This window comes from Mustela putorius, unplaced genomic scaffold (genome assembly GCF_011764305.1).
Source record: "Mustela putorius furo isolate JIRA1106 unplaced genomic scaffold, ASM1176430v1.1 tig00003898_pilon_pilon_pilon, whole genome shotgun sequence".
NCBI classification, from domain to species: Eukaryota; Metazoa; Chordata; class Mammalia; order Carnivora; family Mustelidae; genus Mustela; species Mustela putorius.
The window spans coordinates 15,620,949-15,643,918 of record NW_025422047.1 but is presented as its reverse complement, the minus strand read 5'-3'; the positions used below and the strand labels follow the sequence as shown (position 1 = coordinate 15,643,918).

At 33.8% G+C, this 22,970-nt stretch overlaps 1 protein-coding gene across 6 annotated transcripts in view; it reads left to right on the top strand.

Annotated features, from left to right (window-relative positions):
- FAM227B (family with sequence similarity 227 member B) overlaps positions 1 to 22,970 on the top strand; it is a 194,366-nt gene that overhangs the window by 14,976 nt on the left and 156,420 nt on the right. For 4 of the 6 annotated variants that reach the window (XM_045067751.1, XM_045067750.1, XM_045067753.1 and 1 more), the window contains 5 exons: positions 2,913 to 2,948; positions 3,412 to 3,516; positions 9,483 to 9,581; positions 14,249 to 14,350; positions 18,257 to 18,383. In XM_045067751.1, the coding sequence (XP_044923686.1) occupies positions 2,913 to 2,948; positions 3,412 to 3,516; positions 9,483 to 9,581; positions 14,249 to 14,350; positions 18,257 to 18,383 (469 nt within the window). The remainder of the gene's footprint in view (positions 1 to 2,912; positions 2,949 to 3,411; positions 3,517 to 9,482; positions 9,582 to 14,248; positions 14,351 to 18,256; positions 18,384 to 22,970) is intronic. The other 2 variants (XM_045067754.1, XM_045067755.1) reach the window with 2 other exon arrangements.

Sequence of the window (22,970 nt, the reverse complement as noted above, 5' to 3'; positions counted from 1 at the left end):
AATATTAACCCTTTCAGTAATATGTATTTCTTTGTCGCCTTTAAGAAGTGTTTTTTGTTATATAGAATTTTGCATTTTTATGGATCTATAATTTTCTATTGAAGTTTTCTGCCTTTGGTGCCATATTTGAGAAGAGTTTGTTTGTCACAAGATCCTACATATATTCACTTGTGTTCTGTTCTATTATTATTACAGATATTTGTGTGCGTGTATTTGATTATCTAGTGTCTATTTTTGTGTAAGAGAGTAAAACAAAGATTTTCTTTTAGGTCATTAGTAAATTTGTGATTTTCTTCATATAAGTTCTAAACATTCCCTGTTAAATTTATTCTTAGGAATCTTAAATTTTTGTTACTTATATCAGTGAAATTGTTTTTTCATTATTTTATTAAATGGCTCATTGTAAGCATAAAGGAAATTATTTTTGGTATATGCATATTATTCAGGAATGTTAGTGGTTTCTCATCTTGTCTTTGATTTGGAAAGAATGCTACTACTTTGCTATCAAGCATTATTTTAAATGTTTAAATAGCTGTCTTTTTTTAGATTAATGAAATTTATTTCTATTCCTAGTTTATTAAAACTATGTGGATGTGATGTAGATTAGATATAAATCAGTTCGAGAGGAGAGGAAAATAATCCACTGGGAGGATAGAGAAGCTACTTTGAACCTTTAATCTTTGTGGCAGATTACATTAATAACTTTTCCAGAGTTGAGACATTCTTATATTCTTAGGTCATACTTTTTTATTGCATTACTGGATTTGATTTGTTATTGTTTTGTGTGGATAGTTACATCTGTGTTTGATAAGATATGATTTTCTTTTGGTTTTGGTGTCAAAATTATACTAACCCCAGAAAATGAATTACTTAGTTTTATTTCTTTTTCTAGTCTGTAGACTACAGAGCATGGTAGTTGTATAGGGATATCATTTGTTATCCATATATGTGTATGGATATCATTTGTTCTTTGAATGTTTGTCAAAAGTCAACTATGAACTTCTGTTGATTTAATTATTATTTATATTTTGCAGAGGGGAATAGGTAGGTTGGTAGAAAAGCTATGTGGAAATTAGCAGATTTCATAAATGTCAACTTGGGTAAATTGTCAAAACATAATATTAAGTTAAAAAAAGGCAAATTACCAAATAATATGTACAGTTCATACCATTTCTTTACATTTTAAAAACACATAAGAAGTGTTTATATTCTCTAAATATATGTACACACATATATATAAATATGTTAATGGGATGGGAAGGATGCAAACAAAACTAATAATAGTGAATCTTTCAGGGAAGGGGGAACACATGAATAGAACTGTAGAGATTATGGTAAAAAGGAAATCTGAACCTTATACTTTGTTGAATAAATTTCAAATTTTATTTTATAACATAGTTGTAAGCAAATACTAAAATGTCAACAGTAGTCCATTCTGGGTTGTGGGAACATAAAAACACTGGTAATTTTTTTCTTTTAATTTTCAAAAGAATTTCAAAAATTTTGACTTCTGGATTTTATCAGATAATTTTTGAGGATCTATTGCAGTGACCTTTAGATGAATTATACTAACAAAAATTTTAATTATTTTTATTGCTAAATGTGTTTTATTGATTTTTTTAATTTGGACTTTAACACATATTATTTGTATTTTTGTAATATCTTTTCTAGGTTGTATGATCAAGAACTAGTTTTGTGTTACTATTATTGTGCTCCTTGAAAACTTTCAGTGTTTCCTTGCTTCCTGCAAAATAAAGCCAGGACTTTGAGATTAACATTAACATCTTTCTAAATATGACCCCATTCTCATTGATTAATGATATCTGTAACTCCCAAGTACACAGCCTTCTTTCTTATTAAATGAAAACTGATTTTATTTTGCCTAAGTAATCTGTTTTTATTCCTTTGTGTACTTTTTAAAATGACAATAGTGTCATTCTCTTTCTGTTAGCAATCTGTTATCATTCAAATTTGTTTCCTATGTTATTTTGTTATTTCCTCTATAATATGTGTATTATATAATGTGTGTGTGTGTATGTGTATGATTTGCCTGTGAGCTTAGTTATTTCTGGAAGAAATGGGGATGTGGAAATTAATAAACAATCAACATGTCAAGTGATCAATAACTAATGTATACAGAAGGATGTTTATTCTCTGTGTAAAGTAGTATGATGGACATAGAGATGCACAGCCCAGATTCCCCGTCAAGGAAGAATCTGTTGTCCTAGCTGCTAAGAGTGCTGTTAGTGGTGCACCCTTCAGCTATCAGTCCCTTCAGGGTTGCTTTACCTACAAAGAACTTCCTCTTCCAAAGACATTCCCTTTCAGGAACAACATACATCCAATGACTGATCAAACTGGGGGCAGAAAGACCTTTCAACTGAATGGCTCTTTCAACTAAATGCAGGACAACTGTGACAGGCTCTTTCTGCTCTAGAGCCCTTTTTAGAGTCCATGGAAGCTGTTAGACTTGTATCATAGCTGATTTTTCCAACTTCCCAATTATGCCTCTTCCATTGCCTTCTGTAGATGTTGAGCTCATAGGCACTCCCATAGACATTCTGAATACTAAACTCCACCTCAGAGTCTATTTCCCAGTGAACCAAAAGTGCAATAAGTAGTTTTATATTTCTTATTATAGCCCTTATCTATCTGTGTTTTGTTTGTGTGTATCTGATTTCTCTCCTGAACTATGACTAGCCTGAGCGCAAGAACCATCTTTGTATTCCTACCATCTAGCAGAGTGACAGCACTCTAGGCTTCACAATCTAGGAGATAAACACACACACACACACACACACACACACGTATACACATACACATGCACACACACACACACACATAATTAACAAATTTACAAAATAAAAAATTTAATTTAGAATTTTAAAGATTCTATATTAAATGTTTTCCAGCTTTCAGATGAAATGGAGACAAAGAAGACTGTAGAGGTATTTAAAATTTCTATTCTATAAGATTATGTATCAGAAGTATTATATAGAAATAAAGAATGTTTATAATAATATAGATATAGCTATAAATATAGATGGAGCTCTAAGAGAGAGAGGTAGAAACAAGCATATAAGCTTTTTCCTTCTGCCTTCCCCTTCCTTATGGGTAGGCTAGCTAAAATTCTGATCATTCGAGTTGTGAAAGTTGGTTCTGAAATACGATTTTATTTTGCTTTTGAATTTGGCATATGAATATGCCAGGGCTCTTAATTTGAGAGAATCAGAAAATAGGAAGATATTTTAAGGTACAATGAAAAGCTAGCACTTATTTTAATAAATGGAAGTAAAATAATTATGTTAATTAGTTATGGTTGAATATTTATCTCTCTTCTGTAGTCCTCTGGGACTATTATACTGGAAAGGGTAAAATAATGACTGTTGTGTGCTATTTCCTTCTTTCTAGGGTTTCACCTTCTCAGGATTCAAAACAAATGAGCTTACTCAGCTACCCAGACATTTGGATGCTGAACAAATTTATCTTTTTATTTTAAAAGCCCATAACTTTGATGTATGTAAACATTATTTTTATTGTATGATACATTTTGAGGATATGATATAATGAATCAGACTTTTATTTAAAGCTATGACAAATTAGGTGATAAGCATGATTGAATTTTGAGGGCATTAAGTCTGTAAGGAAAAGACCAGTGATGCTTACTACCTTGATCACCAGAAAAGAACGTATTAGATTCTGTGTTACCACTTCAGGGGTCTGAGGGTCCTAGCATTGTCTTGGCATGTGACTGTAACAAGTGTTTTCCCCTCCCTCTGCCTGCTTTATCAGCTCAAGAGATTTTAGTCTGCTTATTTTGACCCCAGAATAACTTATGAGAGCCCTTCTCCACAATGCCACCTTTTGAACCTCCAAGTATCTTGGGAATTTTTGAGTAGTATCCCTATAAGATAGCTAATTGAAGTATTGCAGGCATAGGACAGTAACTAGATCATTGCCCATTGCTTGCCAAGCATAGAATGAAAGTTGGGTGGTACCTGATATTGATTTCCCAGTTAAATATTAGGTGGTCACCTAACAAGGTTTCTGTTTCCTGCAGGCTTCAACAATGTTCCTTGTACCCCAGGCAGATTCCTTCCAAATAGTTCTCTGGGGTGGATTTGGACTTGGAATTTCCTAAAGCCCTCCTCGAGGGGGACCAAGTCCATCCTTCACCTCCCCATACTCTATCTCTCCATCCCTCCCCATCCCTCACCTCCAACTTTCCTGTGACTCTTCATTTCTCAACACAAAATCCCTGTTTTCACTCCCACTGTAATTCATCAGAAGTATAATCAACCACTTAACCACCTTTTTTTTCACTCTCTTCAAGATGCAATGTTCCAAGAAATAGAGTGTGATTGACTTGATTTGGGTCTTCTATATACCCCTCAGGCAACTACAGAGTACCTCAACTGACAACAATATCTAGAATGATTGAATAGTGATACTCTTATTTTTCATACGAATGCAAATGTTTTTCAGTTCTATTTTATATTTTGTGGGATTTTGGTGAGAGTAAAGGCTTAGTCTGCCCCCTTTATATGATCACCTGATCCCATTTTTATAGAGAAAAACTATAAATGCTAATTGTAGTTATGCCTGGGGATCATGAGCCTGTTTATTTGTTTCTCTGACTATATTTTTCACAGTTTCCTTAGAAAAAAGGCTTTATTGGTACAAAAAGAAATTGCTAAGTTGTTGTTGTTAAAATAAGTTTCTAAATCTTCTGGGTAATCTATAATATTCTAACATTCCATGTTCTAAGATGCTATTGTATGTTAAATATGGATGCCTGTCCATCTAACACAAATCAAATAAACAAGGCAGAGATGTACAGCTATAAGGAATTATTAATATGGTTAGTTTAGGGATACTGGAATTATTGAAAGAAATAGGAAAGTGAGGAGTGGAAGTAGATATGGGAAGCGGACAGGTGGATTATGACAAGCTTCTGGGCATATCCACATATAGACACTAGTGTTTTATTTGTTAATACTCCTACATGATTTCAAAAAAATTTAAATTGGCTTACTATAGCATGTAGAATGCAATGACATTTAAAAAAATAGATAATGAAGTTAGACCAAAGAGATTATAAGTGAGTATAGGAAAATAAAAATATCAGGAAATGTTATTTTATAGAAATGCTTATAGTAACAGACTAAGAGATCAAACTTATGGATCTGAAACTAGGAACGAGAAGAGTATGGGTTTACTATTACATGATTGAAGGTATGGGAATCCATGGAATTGATGAATTCACCTAAACCCATCTAAACACATTCCTGGATATACAGTCATTAATTAAGTTCCTTTATGAGAGAAAGTGTACATTATCCTCTGTACCATCCAGAACAGAACTGTGGCTAAAGGTTGATGCTCAGTAAAAATTTTATTAAATTAAAATGAGTTAAAAATGAGCTATATTGTGACTCAGAGGAGAAAGCTAAGCCACAAGCATACTGATATATATGAATAGAAACTGATAGAAAATTAGAAGTAATTTTGTCCAACCTAGACTCAGTGTTAGAACCAAGTTAGATTATCTAGGTTTTAAGGTGTATTTACAGTTACTTGAATCAAAAAAGTATCACAAAGTGGGTAGGGGAGAGGAGAGAATCATTTAACTTTTTAAATTGGGTTTGGGTTTTGTTTTGTTTTGTTTTTAAGCCAATTTCCAATTTTTGGTTGTTTTGGCTAAATATTGATATATTTTAAAGAATTTGAAATTTTACTGAAAAAGGAAGTTAGTGATACTAAACATAACCAAAATTAGAATAGAAGCAATTGTGCAGTTAGTGTACAGTTAAAATTATCTTTGCTTGAAATTTGCAAATAATTTAAGCAAAATTATTGTTCCTCCCCCCCAGAATTTCAATTTTCTACTTTTTTCTTTATGTACTTCACATATGTTCTTTGTAATGAAAAAATACTAAATCTAAGCTGTTAAGTACTAAGTACTAAATTGAAGCTGTTACCTTGTGTACTCCATACTATAATTAGTGGCCATTGGAAGAGAAGTGCCCCCAAAGAATACATGATGACTAGTCTTTTTGGTATAAAAATCAGGATATAAAATCAATGCACAGAAACCAGTTGCATTTCTATACACCAACAACAAGACAGAAGAAAGAGAAATTAAGAAGGAGTTCATCCCACTTACTGTTCCACCCAAAACCGTAAGATACCTAAGAATAAATCCAACCAAAGAGGCAAAGAATCTGTACTCATAAAGCTATAGAGTACTCATGAAAGAAATTGAGGAAGACACAAAGAAAACATGGAAAAAATGGAAAGAAAACATGGAAACATGTTCCATGCTCATGGAGTGGAAGGAAATACTGTGGAAATATCTATGCTACCTAGGGCAATCTGCACATTTAATGTGATTCCTATCAAAATACCATCAACTTTTTTCAAAGAAATGGAACAAATAATCCTAAAATTTATATGGAACCAGGAAAGACCCTGAATAGCCAGAGGAATGTTGATAAAGAAAACCAAAGTTGGCAGGATCACAATTCCAGACTTCAAGCTCTATTACAAAGCTGTCATCATCAAGATAGCATGGTACTGGCACAAAAACAGACACATAGATCAATGGACCAGAATAGAGAGCCAAGAAATGGACCCTCAGCCCTATGTCAACTAATCCTTGACAAAGCAGGAAAGAATGTCCAGTGGGAAAAAGTCTCTTCAACAAATGGTGTTGGGAAAATTAGACAGCCACATGCAGAAAAAGGACACTGGACCATTTCCTTACACCACACACAAAAATAGACTCCAAATGACTGAAAGACCTCAATGTGAGAAAGGAATCCATCAAAATCCTTGAGGAGAACACAGGCAGAAACCTCTTTGACCTCAGCCGCAGCAACTTCTTCCTAGAAACATCACCAAAGGCAAGGGAAGCAAGGGCAAAATGAGCTATTAGGACTTCATCAGATCAAAGCTTTTGCACAGCAAAGGAAACAGTCAACAAAACCAAAATATGACCGACAGAATGGGAGAAGATATTTGCAAATGACATATCAGATAAAGGGCTAGTATCCAAAATCTATAAAGAACTTACCAAACTCAACACCCAAAGAACAAAGAATCCAATCAAGAAATGGGCAGAAGACACGAACAGACATTTCTGCAAAGAGGACATCCAAATGGCTGACAGACACATGAAAAAGTGCTCAGCATCACTCGGCACCAGGAAAATACAGATCAAAACCACAATGAGATACCACCTCACACCAGTCAGAATAGCTAAAATTAACCAGTCAGGAAATGCACGTGTTGGTGAGGATGGGAATAAAGGAGAACCCTCCCACACTGTTGGTGGGAATGGGAATGCAAGCTGGTGCAGCCACTCTAGAAAACAGTATGGAGGTTCTTAAAAAAGTTGAAAATAGAGCCACCATACAACCCCGCAATTGTATTACTGGTTATTTACCCTAAAGATACAAATGTAGTGATTCGAAGGGGCACGTGTACCCAAATGTTTATAGCAGTAATGTCCGCAATAGCAAAACTATGGAGAGAGCTTAGATGTTCATCAACAGATGAATGGATAAAGAAGATGGGGTATACATATACAATGGAATACTATGCAACCATCAAAATATCCAAAATCTTGCCATTTGCAACGACATGGATGGAACTGAGAGTATTATGCTAAGTGAAGTAAGTCAATCAGGGAAAGACAATTATCATATGATTTCACTGATATGAGGAATTTGAGAAACAGAGGAGCATAGGGAAAGGGAGGGAAAAATGAAACAAGATGAAACCAGAGAGGGAGACAAACCCTAAGAGACTCATAATCTCAGGAAGCAAACTAAGGGTTGTTGGAGGGGAAGGTTAGGGGGAAGGAGAGATGGGGTGGTTGGGTTATGGATATTGGGGAGGGTGTGTGTGATGGTGAGTGCTGTGAATCATGTTAGACTGATGATTTACAGACCTGTACCCTGAAACAAATAATATGTTATACGTTAATTCAAAAACTCCAATTCGTAACTACCTATCTGAAGAGATGAAACATCCTATTATCAAATGATTTTGACTATTGGAATTCACTGTAAATAATTTAGACTTGGCTGCCTCACAATTTATATAATAAAATATCTTTAAAAGAAAAAAAGTCTGTATGATGTCCTTTCTATAGACATGTGTTGAGGAACAGGAATTCTTACCTATGGATTTCATTAAAGTAAGTCTTGAACTCTATTGACTCTGGTATTTAAAAACGTTTAGTAAATGAGATAAAAATGGTCTATTGAATGTGCCTATTCAAACTAAGATTTATAGTCATGGGAAATGGATTTAACCTTATGTGACAATTTTTATGAATTTCTTTAAGAGTATACTCTATTTGAATGGGGTCTAAACTTATGAAAGAGCATGTTGGGATAGAATTCCAAGATACCTGTCTTTAGAATAGAAGAGAAATTGTAGCATGTACCTTGGAGTTTGCTGTTCTTTGTCTAGCCTACACTATCATTTCAATGGCTATTGGCAAGTATAATTGTTCAATATATGAAATGTGGTTAATGTGACTGAGATGAATTTTTTATTTTCTCTCTTAATTTATATATAAATTTTAAAACTAATACTTAATTCAGTTATTGTAAACTTTCAGTTTTGGTTGGAGCAAAATCACAACTCTGTATTTATGAAGTCTGAAAACAGATCTAGTATTTATGATGAAAATTTATTATTCAAACTGAGATGTGCTGTAAGTATAAAATTTATACAGTATGTGAAAGACCTATTACTACAAAGGAATGTAAAATATTTCATTAAGAATTTAATGCCCAGGGCACCTGGATGACTTGGGCAGTTAAGCATCTGCCTTCAGTTCAGGTCATGATCCCAGGGTCCTGGGATCAAGCCCCATATCTGGCTCTGCATTCAGCGGGGACTCTGCTTGAGAATTCTCTCTCTCTCCCTCTGCCCTTCCCTCACTCATGTGTTCTCTCTCTCTCAAATTAATAAATAAAATCTAAAAAAAAAAGAAAAAAAATTTAAAATTTAATGCCCATATGTTGAAATGATAACATTTTAAATATATTTGATTGATTAAAATATGTCATTAAAATTAATTTCACCTTTTATTTTTTTATAAAGTGGCTACTAGAAAATTTAATTTTACATATATGGCACAATTAAATTTATTTTGAAAAATGCTAGTCTATAACCACTGAATACATATTCTTTATAAAGCCTATTTACATTAACATGTTTTATAATGGATTTTTTTTTTAAGATTTTATTTATTTGACAGAGAGAGATCACAAGTAGGCAGAGGCAGGCAGAGAGAGAGGAAGGGAAGCAGGCTCCCTGCTGAGCAGAGAGCCCAAAGCAGGGCTCTATCCCAGGACTCTGGGATAATGACCTGAGCCGAAAGCAGAGGCTTTAACCCACTGAGCCACTCAGGTGCCCCTTATAATGGATTTTAATTTGACCTCCGTGCATCTTTTTTTCCATAGGAAAAGGTTTTCAAAATCTGGAAGACTCATTTTCTCTCAGAAGCCTCTATTGCTCTTTTACATGATTCCTTTTGGTGGTGGTTTCTGCATAAATTTAAGGTATGATGTTATTTTTTAAACTTAGTTCTTAAGTTGATTTGGGGCACAGTTAATTTTTTAGTAGAGGTGGCACTGGTACAAAAAAATATTTTTCTAGATCTTTTCATAGAACTTGGATTTTTAGTATTCTATACATGTTAGAAATCCTATTCAAAATCTAGAGTCTTTTCATAGGAGTTAAAACTTTAATATGGATTTCAATGATCTGAGTCTTCATTAGTCAGAGAAAGATCAGTGAAATCAAGCAGTGTAATGAATAATAAAGTTGTAGCTTAATTTAGTACTATAATGTGCTGAAAAACAGCTAATGAAAACCCTCTGCAAATCAGTGACACTGAAGGTGGTTTCATTTGGAAAATAGGCTATGGAGCAGATGAAGAGAGGGCCTTTACTTGATTCAAAAAGAATTAGCATTAAGAGGAGAAATTAATTAGCATTAAGAAGAGAAAGACATCTTGATATTTGGGAAAGGTCTCTGGGAAACAAGAGAATGGAAATAAACAGCACACAAGTCTCATGTTAGAGAATATGTGAGCCTGGAAAAAGTGGTGAATACCATTGTGTGGATCTGGAAGAGTGGAAGATAAGGTCAACCCCAGGGATCATGGTCTTAAGCTTTAAGAAGGTGTGCCACTCCATCAAGGAAGACTGAAAATGGACTCGGCTCTCTACCTTCTCCAGCTCAAATTACTCACACAAACCTGCTTATGGATTGTCACAGGAATTTTACACCATGAAGAAATTGGGTGTTAACCAGTTTTACATACAAACCATTCAGTTAGTGCTTTATGTTAGGATAAACTATAGGTTAGAATTACTCTAGATTAAGAATCTCTGTCCTATATTTCTGGTATTGTTAGGAGCTCTGGATGATGCATAGGAAATGGCATATCAGTAATAAAAAGATAATTACTAAGGGAAATTTGTGAAATCAGGAATTACATTACCTGAAATTTCTTTCTCTAGATATGAGTCCTGAATTTATGCTTTCCCAGGAAGACAGAGAAACATTACATTCCCACTTAAATCTGTTGAGATTATATATAACAAGTTTTTTGAAAGAAACATAATCTAGAAGTGTTCTAGTTATTGTCTTGTCAGGAAATTATAGTATTTTATTGTTTTGAATAAACAGACAACACAAAAATATGAATAACTCACTACATTTATAAGATTATTTTTGCAATAATAAGGAATTAGAATTTTTTATCATTTCTTTCTTTTTTTTTTTTTAATAGGGCTCCATGCCCAGTAGGGAGCCCAATGTGTACCTTGAACTCATAACCTTGAGATCAAGACTTGAGCTGAGATTAAGAGTTGGATGCTTAACTGGGTTACCTAGGTGCCCCTAGAATTTTTTTTTTATCTTTAATCAAACTATTCTCTAGAAACCAGCTTTCTGAAATTAAAATGTAATAATTTAGTAATAGTTTTAAAACATTATAATTTACTAAGATTTCTAGGGTCCTGATTTTTGTCATGTTTTGAGAACCAATATATTTGGCTGGGTCAGTGTTCTGCTAGTGTTCTTTAGAAACTAAAGGGGGCAAATTGAAGCAAACTCTCCGTGATTTAACTAGAACAGTTCTTCTTTCATCTGTTTAGTTCAATAATCTCTATTATTTTATTTCTAAGAGGATTTATTGTTAAATATATATGATATATATAAATATGTTAAAATGGATGCAAAATACATAAATTCTATCTACTTTGGAAGGATAAATAGTACTGATTTTATACCTGGAATATGTTAAAACCATGAACCACTTGTTCAGTTTAGTTACCTGGAGTATAATATGAAAATATATATAATCATACTCTAGAATATAGCATGCTTCAGTGTGGTGGCTCTAACTTATTTCAGTAATTGTTATATGATTAATAGAAAACCAAATTTTCCTTGTTTATTGCCCATGATTTAGTGGTAACCTGGTCTAGTAGAAAAAAATACTGAACTTGGATCCAGAAAACTAGAATTTTAAATCTAGTTTTCCCAAATAGTTATTTTTAAGAGTTTGGGCTAGTCAAAAAATATCTCTGAGCATCACTTATCTCATCTCTAAAAAACAAAACAGGTAGAAAATAAAACATACCCTGCTTTTTTTCCCTCTAAGGTTGCTGTATTAAAAGTGATACAAATAAGACACACACACACACACACCCAAAAAAAAAAAAAAAAAAAAGAAGAAGAAGGAGAAGATACCCAGTAAACTGTGAAATAGTATATAAATGTAATATGGGAATCAATAAAATAGAGTTAAGAGATCTGGCTTTCAAAAACAAGTTTATGCACTTAGTAAATGTTTTGACCTAGAATAGTTATTTACCTCTCTAAATCTATCATAAGATTAAAAAAAAAAATCACTTAATTTACATGTTTTCTGGGTTAAATGAGAAAGTGCATGTAAATTTGTTTATATGGGGATATATATATAGTAAGTGTTCAATGAACATATCATCACCATCATCATCATCATTATTACTATTATTACTATATTAATAGAACAAAAATTATTCCAAAAATTGCTGATCAATTGATAGGCTAATGACAAAAGTTTCCCTAATGATGTTTGACTAGAAGAACTTTGGTAATGATATTGCCATATGCTTAATGTTTAAAAATTGTCCTTGGGACTTGGGCTCCCAAAAAGATTCAGAAAGCTGGAAAACACATCATTTCCACCCATGTAACAACAAAGAAAAGCGATAGAACCTATAAAATTACAACTTTTTTGAACTTATCATATAGTGTAGATTTCAAAGCAAAGAATGTTACCAGGGGGAAAAAGAGTAACTGTATGATGGTAAAAAAGGTTGATTCCTCATATCAGGGAGATCATATGATAGTTGTCTTTCTCCGAGAAGAATAAATGAAAGAAGATGGGATTGGGAGGGAGACAAACCATAAGTGACTCTTAATCTCACAAAACAAACTGAGGGTTGCTGGGGGGAGGGGGTTTGGGAGAAGGGGGTGGTATTATGGACATTGGGGAGGGTATGTGCTTTGGTGAGTGCTGTGAAGTGTGTAAACCTGGTGATTCACAGACCTGTACCCCTGGGGATAAAAATATATGTTTATAAAAAATAAAAAATTATATTAAGAAAAAAGGTTGATTCCTCAATATAACAATCCTGAATATATGTGCACCTAATAAAAATGCTTTGAAACACGTTTAATAAAAACTTAAAACTTCAAGGGCAAATGAAATTAATAAGTATACTGAGGTGTTTCAAAACCTCATTCTCAATAATTGGTAGACTGTACAGAAAATCGGTAATGATATAGAAGACTTGAGCAACACTGTCAACCAGCTTAATTGATCAAATTTGACATTTATTAAATATTCCTTTCAGCAACAACAGTACACATTAAACATTTATCAGCTACTTTCTGGGTTAGGAAAACATCCTAATAAATTTAAAACAATTCAAGTCCAGCAGTATGTTTTCAGACCAAAATGAGTAACAAAAAGCTATCCAGAAAATCTTCAAATATTTGGAAACTAAATAACACATTTTTCAATATCTGTAGGTCAAACCAGAAATCAATAGAGAAATTAGAAAGTATTTTTTAATTTAATGAAAATATACTTAAAATTTGGGGGATTTGGGTTGCTTGGGTAGCTCAGCCAGTTAAGCATCTGCCTTTGGCTGAGGTCATGATCTTTGGATCCTGGGATCAAACCCTACATCAGGGTCCCTGCTCAGTGGGGAGTCTGCTTCTCCCTCTGCCCCTCCCCCACTACTCATGCACTCACACTTTCTCTCTTTCAAATCAATAATTATCTTTAAAAAATAAAATAAAGTTTGTGGGATGTAACTCAAAACAGTATTTAGAAGTTTAGAGGATTAAAATAACTATATTAGAAATACTATATTACAAATAAGTTCTCAAAAACTATGACCTCACCTTTTATCATAAGAAACTAGAAAAAGAGGAGTAAAAGAAATCCAAAATAAGCAGAAGAAAGGAAATAATAAAGATCAGAGAGGCAACTAATGAAAGGAAAAACTGAAAAACAAAGAAGGAGCTCCCTACCGCACCATCTTCCCAAGTTCATCCTATCAGGATTTGACTATAATATTAAGATTATTATTATCTATACATTTCTTTCTTCTTACAATGTATTTACTGTGTTTTAGGTTAGCCATTGTGTCACAATTTTACTAGTTCTGACTGTGATTGTCTCATCCTAGTAACTGCTTTAATTTCACACTGAGTTACTGATAGTAAGTTGGAGTAGATATAGGACAAAAGAAAGTAATAGTCATTGATTGCCTCTACATGCCAGCTTTAATGCAGGAACCTTCATTAACTCATCAAATGTGTGTAGGGTTTCTGTGTGCCAGGCACTGTGCTAAGTGCCTGAAAGACAAAATCAAACTAAACATGATTCTTGTCATTATTTTACTATGCTACTTTAAGGTATATATATTTTATATACATTTGACAGATGAGGAAACTAGGACTGATTAGCCCAGGGTAAGGAAACTAATGAATAACAATGCCAGTGTTCAAATTCAGGTCTGCATGATACCAAACCCATATTCATTCTCACTGATCTGCCTTGTAAGAATAAATAAAATTACTGACATTATGCATACAAATTCCAATTTAAAATTATAATATTAGTGCTTTTAATTTCAGAAAATGTTTTATTTTTAAGCCTGACAGAGAGAATCAAGATTCCTTGTTTGACAGAATTTCAGAAAGTTATGTGATACTTTTCATGAACATCCCTGCAAGTCGAAAAGATGCATTCCTTCAGGTAAACATAGAAATTAACTGGTTACACTAAGCATTTTTAGAGCAAATGAAAATTTAAAAATAGTTATTTTATTAAAATATCTATTAGAACATATTTTGTTACTTTGAAAGTAAATTTCCTGAAGTAAAGTATTTATAATGTTTTAAAAGTTACTTTCCCCCTTCATTTTATTTTATTTTATTTTATTTTTAAAGATTTTATTTATTTATTTGACAGACAGAGATCACAAGTAGGCAGAGAGAGAGGAAGAGAAGCAGACCTCCCGCTGAGCGGAGAGCCCAATGCGGGGCTCAATGTGGGGCTCAATTCATGACCTGAGCTGAAGGCAGAGATTTAACCCACTGAGCCACCCAGGCGCCCCACCCCCTTCATTTTATTGTATTCCTTTGCCTTGAAGTCTTACAGAATTTCCTTAATGTGGTATAGATTTTTTTTTTTTTTGCATATTGGTAATTTGAAAACTACTGTCTTATTCTGTGCATATTCTTTATTTTTTTCTGTTTACCTATAAAATTATCATTTTTCTTTTACTTATAATGTATCTCTGTTCTGTTTAAGAGGACTTGAGAGGTTTATGTTATATGTAAGGACTAAGTACCTGTTACAGTAAATGAAAACAGACATATTTATAATCAAATGTTTGTTTTATATTTTTGTTATTATAATAACTAGTGAATAGGATTGATTAAAATAATTTGTGTCCTTCAGTAATGTGAAATGAAAATGTATAGGAATTTCATTAGATACTTGTAAATTTAAATATCCAGCACCTCAAAGCAGAAGTCACTTTTACTTTGTTTTATTGACATCTGTAAATCATAAATACATTCATATTTTGGAGTTGATAACTGTTTTCATGGGTAGAGCAGTAAAACTTAAAAACAGTAAAATGTCCTTCCCAATGAAAACATAATTTTCAGTCTTCACCTATCTTTCTTACTCACAGCCATATACATGCAGTGTCTGTAAAAGGAAACCAGTTAAAAAAAAAAAAAAAGGGAAAACAATAGTCGATGGGGAATAAGGAGACTTGGTCTAATGTCCAGAATCTGCTAATTACCTGGGTGACCTTGGGCAACACATTTGGTCTCTCAGTTCCATAGCTGGAAGAGGTTGATTATGACTGTGATTCATGAACTGTCATTTTATAGAACAGTGGTGTTCTGAAAGATGGACTTGGATTTTCTCTGCTAATATTAAAATATTTTTTATTTCCATGTAAAAGTTAGTTAATGGTTAGGATTTGGGGCAAATTGTCTAAAAATGACAAAAACAAATACTTCTCTTATCCATGATCTTTCAATTTTCTGTCCTTTTGTGGTAGATGAGCCTTGTCTACCTACATGGTTTGATGACATCAAGCATTCTTTAACATTATGCTCTTGAGAAAAGGATAACAGGCCTATTTAACAGGGCAAAGAAAGTACTGGCACCACTGCATATCTTTTTGTCCAAATGTTCTCTCCTGGGATGGATATACCTTTTGATAGATATTATATTTATAACTTTTCTCAAATCATGACTTGGTTTTTTTCTGGATCCCTATTTTTTTGTGGCTTTTTCTGAGGGGAAATAAGAAGTTATTTAATCAAGATTCAAAACCTCTTTCAGAACAAATAAAATGTACATATAGGTGATTTGACCACTTGGCTTGGGTTCAGTCTTCTTTTAATACTCCCTTTCTGTGTCTGTGCTTGAGAATGAAGACATCTGCCTATACGTCTATCTCCTCCAGAGCTGTTTTAGTAGAAATAAAGTCTTATCTCCTGATGACAAATTTCCATTGTATTTCACTCATTCAAATAAGTCAGGATTTTGTTACTGCTTGTTCATCTGATTTACCTTACCTAACAAAGAGGAATTTATTAATTTTTAAGAATCAAAAAGTCACTGTCATGTCCCACTATTCAGTACAAATTAGCTGAATCTAAACAGATTTAGTATGACTTTTACTTGCTTTTCTTCCAGTGTCATACAATGATAGACCTTCAGAAATTTTCCCAACACAATTTGATACTTGGTCCTTAATCATGAAGATGAGATATTCACAGAAAACTTAAAGAAGTTACCCTTTTCAGCTTGTTCAACCTTTTAATTTTAAATGAATGTCACTATGATTTTTATCCCAAAATACGTGATTATTTCTGGCATGATTCATTTCAATAAAATTAAATACACAAATATGTTAAAGCATTCCCCCCCCCACCACAACTACCACCAATATAAATAAATAAATAAATAAAAATCATGGAGTTATTCAAAAAATATTATCACTTATCAGCAAATATTATCACTTGCCACTTGGAGTAGATGAGTTTTAGTTTCTTGTTGTTGCTATAACAAATTATCACAAATTTAGTGACTTTCAAGACAAGAAAAATTCATTGTTTTAGTGCTATAGAGGCCACAAGTCCAAAATGAGTCCTTGGGGGCTAAAATCAAGGTATCAACAGGGCCAGTTTCTTTAAGAGGCCCTCCATTTCTTAATCTCTTCTAGCTTCTGGTGGCTGACAGCATTCTCTGGATTCTGGTTGTATTGCTCTAATTTCTTTTTCTACCATCTCATTGCCTTCTTCTCTTCTGTAGTAAAAATTTCCATAGCCTTCCTCTTACAAGGACACTTGTGATTGCCATGAAGGCCCACTGGATAATCCAATATAATCTTCCCATATTAAGATCTTTAACTTAACAAAATCTGTGAAGCCTTTTTGCTGTATAAATGAACATTTACACACTGCAAAGACAGTGACCTCTAAGGGACACTTAGATTACAAAGTTTTACATTTAATATTAAGGACTGAATGTGTTTTTAGGTATTTATTTGATTGCTGAGTACCAGAATAATAAATAAAATTTTAAAAAAATTTAATATAGGGCGCCTGGGTGGCTCAGTGGGTTAAGCCGCTGCCTTCGGCTTAGGTTATGATCTCAGGGTCCTGGGATCGAGTCCCGCATCAGGCTCTCTTCTCAGCAGGGAGCCTGCTTCCTCCTCTCTCTCTCTCTCTCTCTCTCTGCCTGCCTCTCTACTTGTGATCTCTCTCTGTCAAATAAATAAATAAAATCTTTTTAAAAAATTTAATATAAAAATTGTAACTTTTATGTTTAGTCCCTTCCTAAGAGGAGTTTAGTAGTTTAGGGATTTTATGTCTAATAGAATAATGGTAGAACCATATATTTGTTGATATCTGATCATAGTTTTCATATGTAAACAATACACTAATAATTTCAATATATTAACTTACCTAAACAGACTTCAGTTGTTTAAATATATGCTTGCTACTCTTCTCACAAACACACACACACAGAATAATAATTATGTGAGGTGATAGAGGTGTTAGTTAATGCTATGGTGGTAATCATATTGCAATATGTAACATGTATCAACATGTTGTGTACCTTAAACTTACAGAGTTATATGCCAATTATAGTTTAGTTTAAAAATGCATAAATATATTTTTTATTATAATGACCTATATGTGTCATTTTCTAAAAGAGCATAACAATACCGAGGCTAAATGAAATAAATAATCATCAAACTTTATCTTAAAATATAACCATCAAGCCTACTCTTGTTAACTTCATCCTTTACCCAAGTTAAATTTTCTAAATGAAATAAATAATAAAACTTAAAATAGAGTCATCAGACTTTATCTTAACTGTTAACTTCATCTTTTTATCCAAATTAAATTTTCTAAAATGCCAACAAATAGCTAAACTGACTTTATTCCCAACTCTTCTTTGTTCGTGTCCCTCAATTAGAGGTACAAAAAAGTTATAAGTGGCCAAACACAAGCTATGAGAAAAAAGGGACCTGTTTATTTCACAAACTTAATAATCATTTCTTTAGTAGTTTACATATACTACATAAAATATAAAATTATTCTAATATGACTCTATTTTGGGTAGGTGTATCCAGATTGTTTGTCACAGGCCATCTATGCAACATTCCAGGAAGCATTTCCAGAATCCAGTAATCTTTTTAATGATGAATTTAAAGAAGAACTAGGGAATAACATTTTTCTTTGGTTGTCAGGTATGAGTAAATCATTTACATATTGATCATTATTTTGATAAATAAAACTTTTTGTATACAGTATCTTGCTTTCTCCAGCTAAAAAAAATGGTAATTCTCTGCCTTATAAAACATGCCATATTGATGCCTATATTTTTTTAAATTTATTTTTTATTTATTTTCAGCATAACAGTAGTCATTATTTTTGCACCACACCCAGTGCTCCATGCAATCCGTGCCCTCTATAATACCCACCACCTGGTACCCCGACCTCCCACCCCCCACCCCTTCAAAACCCTCAGATTGTTTTTCAGAGTCCATAGTCTCTCATGGTTCACCTCTCCTTCCAATTTCCCCCAACTCCCTTCTCCTCTCTATCTCCCCATGTCCTCCATGCTATTTGTTATGCTCCACAAATAAGTGAAACCATATGATAATTGCCTATCTTTTTTAAAAAAAATTATATGTGTGGAATTGTTGGATTATACACCTGAAACTAATATTACACTGTATGTTAACTAACTGAAATTAAAGGGGCACCTGGGTGGCTCAGTGGGTTGAAGCCTCTGCCTTCAGCTCAGGTCATGGTCCTGGTCCTGGTATCAAGCCCCACATCAGGCTTTCTTGTTATGCATTGGCAAAAAGTTAAGTGGAAAACTAAGGCTACACGAGAGTCATGATTTTTTTTAATCATGAATATGTTTTTACAGGTTTCTTTCCCATGCTTTTTCCCATATTGCATATCCATCAAGAGTCAAATGTTTCCTGAGTCTATCCTCATAAATGACCTTTTTGACTTTTACTACATTTTATCTCTTACTTGTGACTATTTGCACTGGCTAGAGCACTTGTTGAAAGAATTTTATAAGACATGTTTTTCTTATTTCTTGTTCTCTTGTTTCTTTCTTAGAGAAAAGGTTTATATTGTAGATCTAAAATGCCAAATTCAGCATTCTCCTCCTTAATGTATCAAAAATTTCTTTTTCAGGATAAAGTAATCACTATTAGGTGATAAACTAATTACCTTTATTAGGTAATTACTCATTGGCTTCATCTGTCTGTACATTACATACTCCGTTCCATTACTTACATTATCATTGGCTTTCATTTTTGTTTCACCAACAAAATTTTTATTACCATAATTTCTTATACACAGTAAGAAAACAGATCACTAGAGACTCTATTAGTTTCCTCTTGTTGCTGTAACAAAATTAGCACTTAGCTGTTTAAAACAACACACTGTATTATCTTACACTCCTGAAAGTCAGAAATCCAAAATGAGTCTCACTAGGCTAAAATCAAGATTTAGCAGAGCTGTGTTTTTTCTACAGGTTTTGTGGAAGAAATTTTATTGAAGCCTTTAGAAGCTGTGTACATTCTTTAATTCCATCGCCCTCTTCCATCTTCAAAGCTAGCAATGGCTCATCAGCTTCAGATAAGAAATAAAAAACAAAAACAAAAACAAAAAACTAAAAACAAAACAAAATACTTTAACAAGCAAATGCATCCATCAAAAGTGAATGTGAAGACTCTACCCCCAAACTACCAGAACTCATACAGCAATTCAGTAATGTGGCAGGATACAAAATCAATTTATTGAAATCAGTTGCTTTCTTATACACTAACAATGAAAACATTGAGAGGGAAATGAGAGAATCGGTCCCATTTACTATAGCACCAAGAACCATAAGCTATAACCATAAAGCTTATAAACCATAAGCTGGGAATAAACCTAACCAAAGAGGTAAAGGATCTGTACTCGAGGAACTATAGAACACTCATGAAAGAAATTGAAGAATACACAAAAAGATGGAGAACCATTCCATGCTCATGGATTGGAAGAATAAATATTGTTAAAATGTCTATACTGCCTAGAACAATCTATATATTTTCAGTGCCATCCCAATGAAAATTCCACTGGCATTTTTCAAAGAGCTGGAACAAATAATCTTAAAACTTGTATGGAACCAGAAGAGATCCCAAATTGCTAAGGAAATGTTAAAAAAGAAAAACAAAACCAGGGGCATCACGTTGCCTGATTTCAAGCTTTACTACAAAGCTGTGATCACCAAGACAGCATGGTACCAGCACAAAAACAAACACATAGACCAGTGGAACAAAGTAGAGAGCCCAGATATGGACCCTCAACTCTATGGTCAAATAACCTTTGACAAAGCAAGAAAAAATATACAGTGGAAAAAAGACAGTCTCTTCAATAAATGGTGCTGGGAAAATTGTGTAGAAGAATGAAACTCGACCATTCTCTTACACCATATACAAAGATAAACTCAAAATGGATAAAAGACCTCAACATGAGGCAGGAATCCATCAGAATCCTAGAGGAGGACATAGGCAGTAACCTCTTCAACATCGGCCATAGAAACTTCTTTCAAGATGTGTCTCCAAAGGCAAAGGAAATAAAAGCAAAAATGAACTTTTGGGACTTCATCAAGATCAAAATCTTCTGTACAGCAAAGGAAACAGTCAACAAAACAAAGAGGCAACCCAGAGATTGGGAGAAGATATTCACAAATGACACTACAGACAAAGGGCTGATATCTGAGATCTATAAAGAACTCCTCAAGCTCAACAGACACAAAACAGATAATCACTTCAAAAAATGGGCAGAATACATGAACAGAACCTTGTCCAAAGAAGACATACAAATGGCTAACAGACACATGAAAAAATGTTCATCATCATTAGCCATCAGGGAGATTCAAATCATAACCACATTGAGATACCACCTTACACCAGTTAGAATGGCAAAAATTAACTAGAGAGTAAACAATAAGTGTTGGAAAGGATGTGGAGAAAGGGGAAACCTCTTAGGCTGTTGGTAGGAATGCAAGTTGGTGCAGCCACTTTGGAAAACAGTATGGTGATTCCTTAAGAAATTAAAAATAGAGCTTCCCTATGACCCTGCAATTGCACTCCTGGGTATTTTCTCCAGAGATACAGAAGTAGTGAAAAGAAGGGCCACCTGTACTCCATTGTTCATAGCAGCAATGGCCAGAGATGCCAAACTGTGGAAAGAACCAAGTTGCTCTTCAACAGACGAATGGATAAAGAAGATATGGTCCACATATACAATGGAGTATTATGCCTCCATCAGAGAGGATGAATACCCAACTTTTGTGTCAACATGGACAGGACTGGAGGAGATTATGCTGAGTGAAATAAGTCAAGCAGAAAGAATCAATTATATGGTTTCACTTACTTGTGGAGCATAAGGAATAACATGGAGGACACTGGGAGAAGGAGAAGAGAAGTGAGTTGGGGGAAATTGGAGGGGGAGATAACCCATGAGAGACTGTGGACTCTGAGAAACAAACTGAGGGTTTCAGAGGGGAGGGGGGGTGGGGGGTTGGGTGATCCTGGTGGTGGGTATTATGGAGGGCGTGTATTGCATGGAGCACTGGGTGTGGTGCATAAACAATGAATTCTGGAACACTGAAAAGAAATAAAATAAAATAAAAGGAAAAAGAAAAAAAGATGACAGAATTTGTAAAATAAAAGGGGATTTTTTTTTAAAAATGAAGGTGAGATATTTTCTCTAACAAACAAAAGCTAAGGAATTCACCAGAACTGCCTTACAAGAAGTACTGAAAGGTGTTCTTCAAGCTGAAATGAAAGGGCACTAATTAATAACAAAAAATTTTATAAAAATATGCAACACACTGGCAAAGGTAAGCATGTAGTTAGATTCAGAATATTCTAATACTGTAGAATGGTAGTATGTTAACCACTTAATTCCAGTATGAAAGTTAAAAGACAAAAATATTAAAAATATCGATAGCTATAATAATTTCTTCATGGAGAGACAATAAAAAAGGATGTAAATAGTGACACCAAAAACATAAAAGAGGGGGAGTAGAAGAGTAGTTTGGGTATGCAGTCAAAGTTAAATTATAAGCAGAAAATAGACTTATATGTTTTATGTAACCCTCACATTAACCACAAAGCAAAACCTAAGCAAATTCATGAGAGGTAAAGAGAGGGAAATCAAAGCAAGCCATTATGGAAAATCATCAATTCACGAAGGAAGCAAAGAGAAAGAATGGAACAAAGCAGCCACAAAGATGCCATAAAACAATTAGACGACATCAGTAAATCCTTACTTAACTATAATTACTCTAATCATATAATCCAATCAAAATACATAGAAATCAATAACAGGAAGAAAGTTAGAAAATCACAAATATGCACAAATTAAACAACACACTCTGGAACAATGAGTGGGTCAAAGAATCAATCAAAAGAAAATTTTAAAAATATCTTGAAACAGGAGGAATCAAGATGGCGGAGAAGTAGCAGGTTGAGACTACTTCAGCTAGCGGGAGATCAGCTAGATAGCTTATCCAAAGATTGCAAACACCTGAAAATCCATCGGCAGATCGAAGAGAAGAAGAACAGCAATTCTGGAAACAGAAAAACAACCACTTTCTGAAAGGTAGGACCGGTGGAGAAGTGAATCCAAAGCGACGGGAAGATAGACCCCAGGGGGAGGGGCCGGCTCCCAGCAAGTGGTGGAGCAACGGAGAACAAAATCAGGACTTTTAAAAGTCTGTTCTGCTGAGGGACATCGCTCCAGAGGCTACCCGGGGC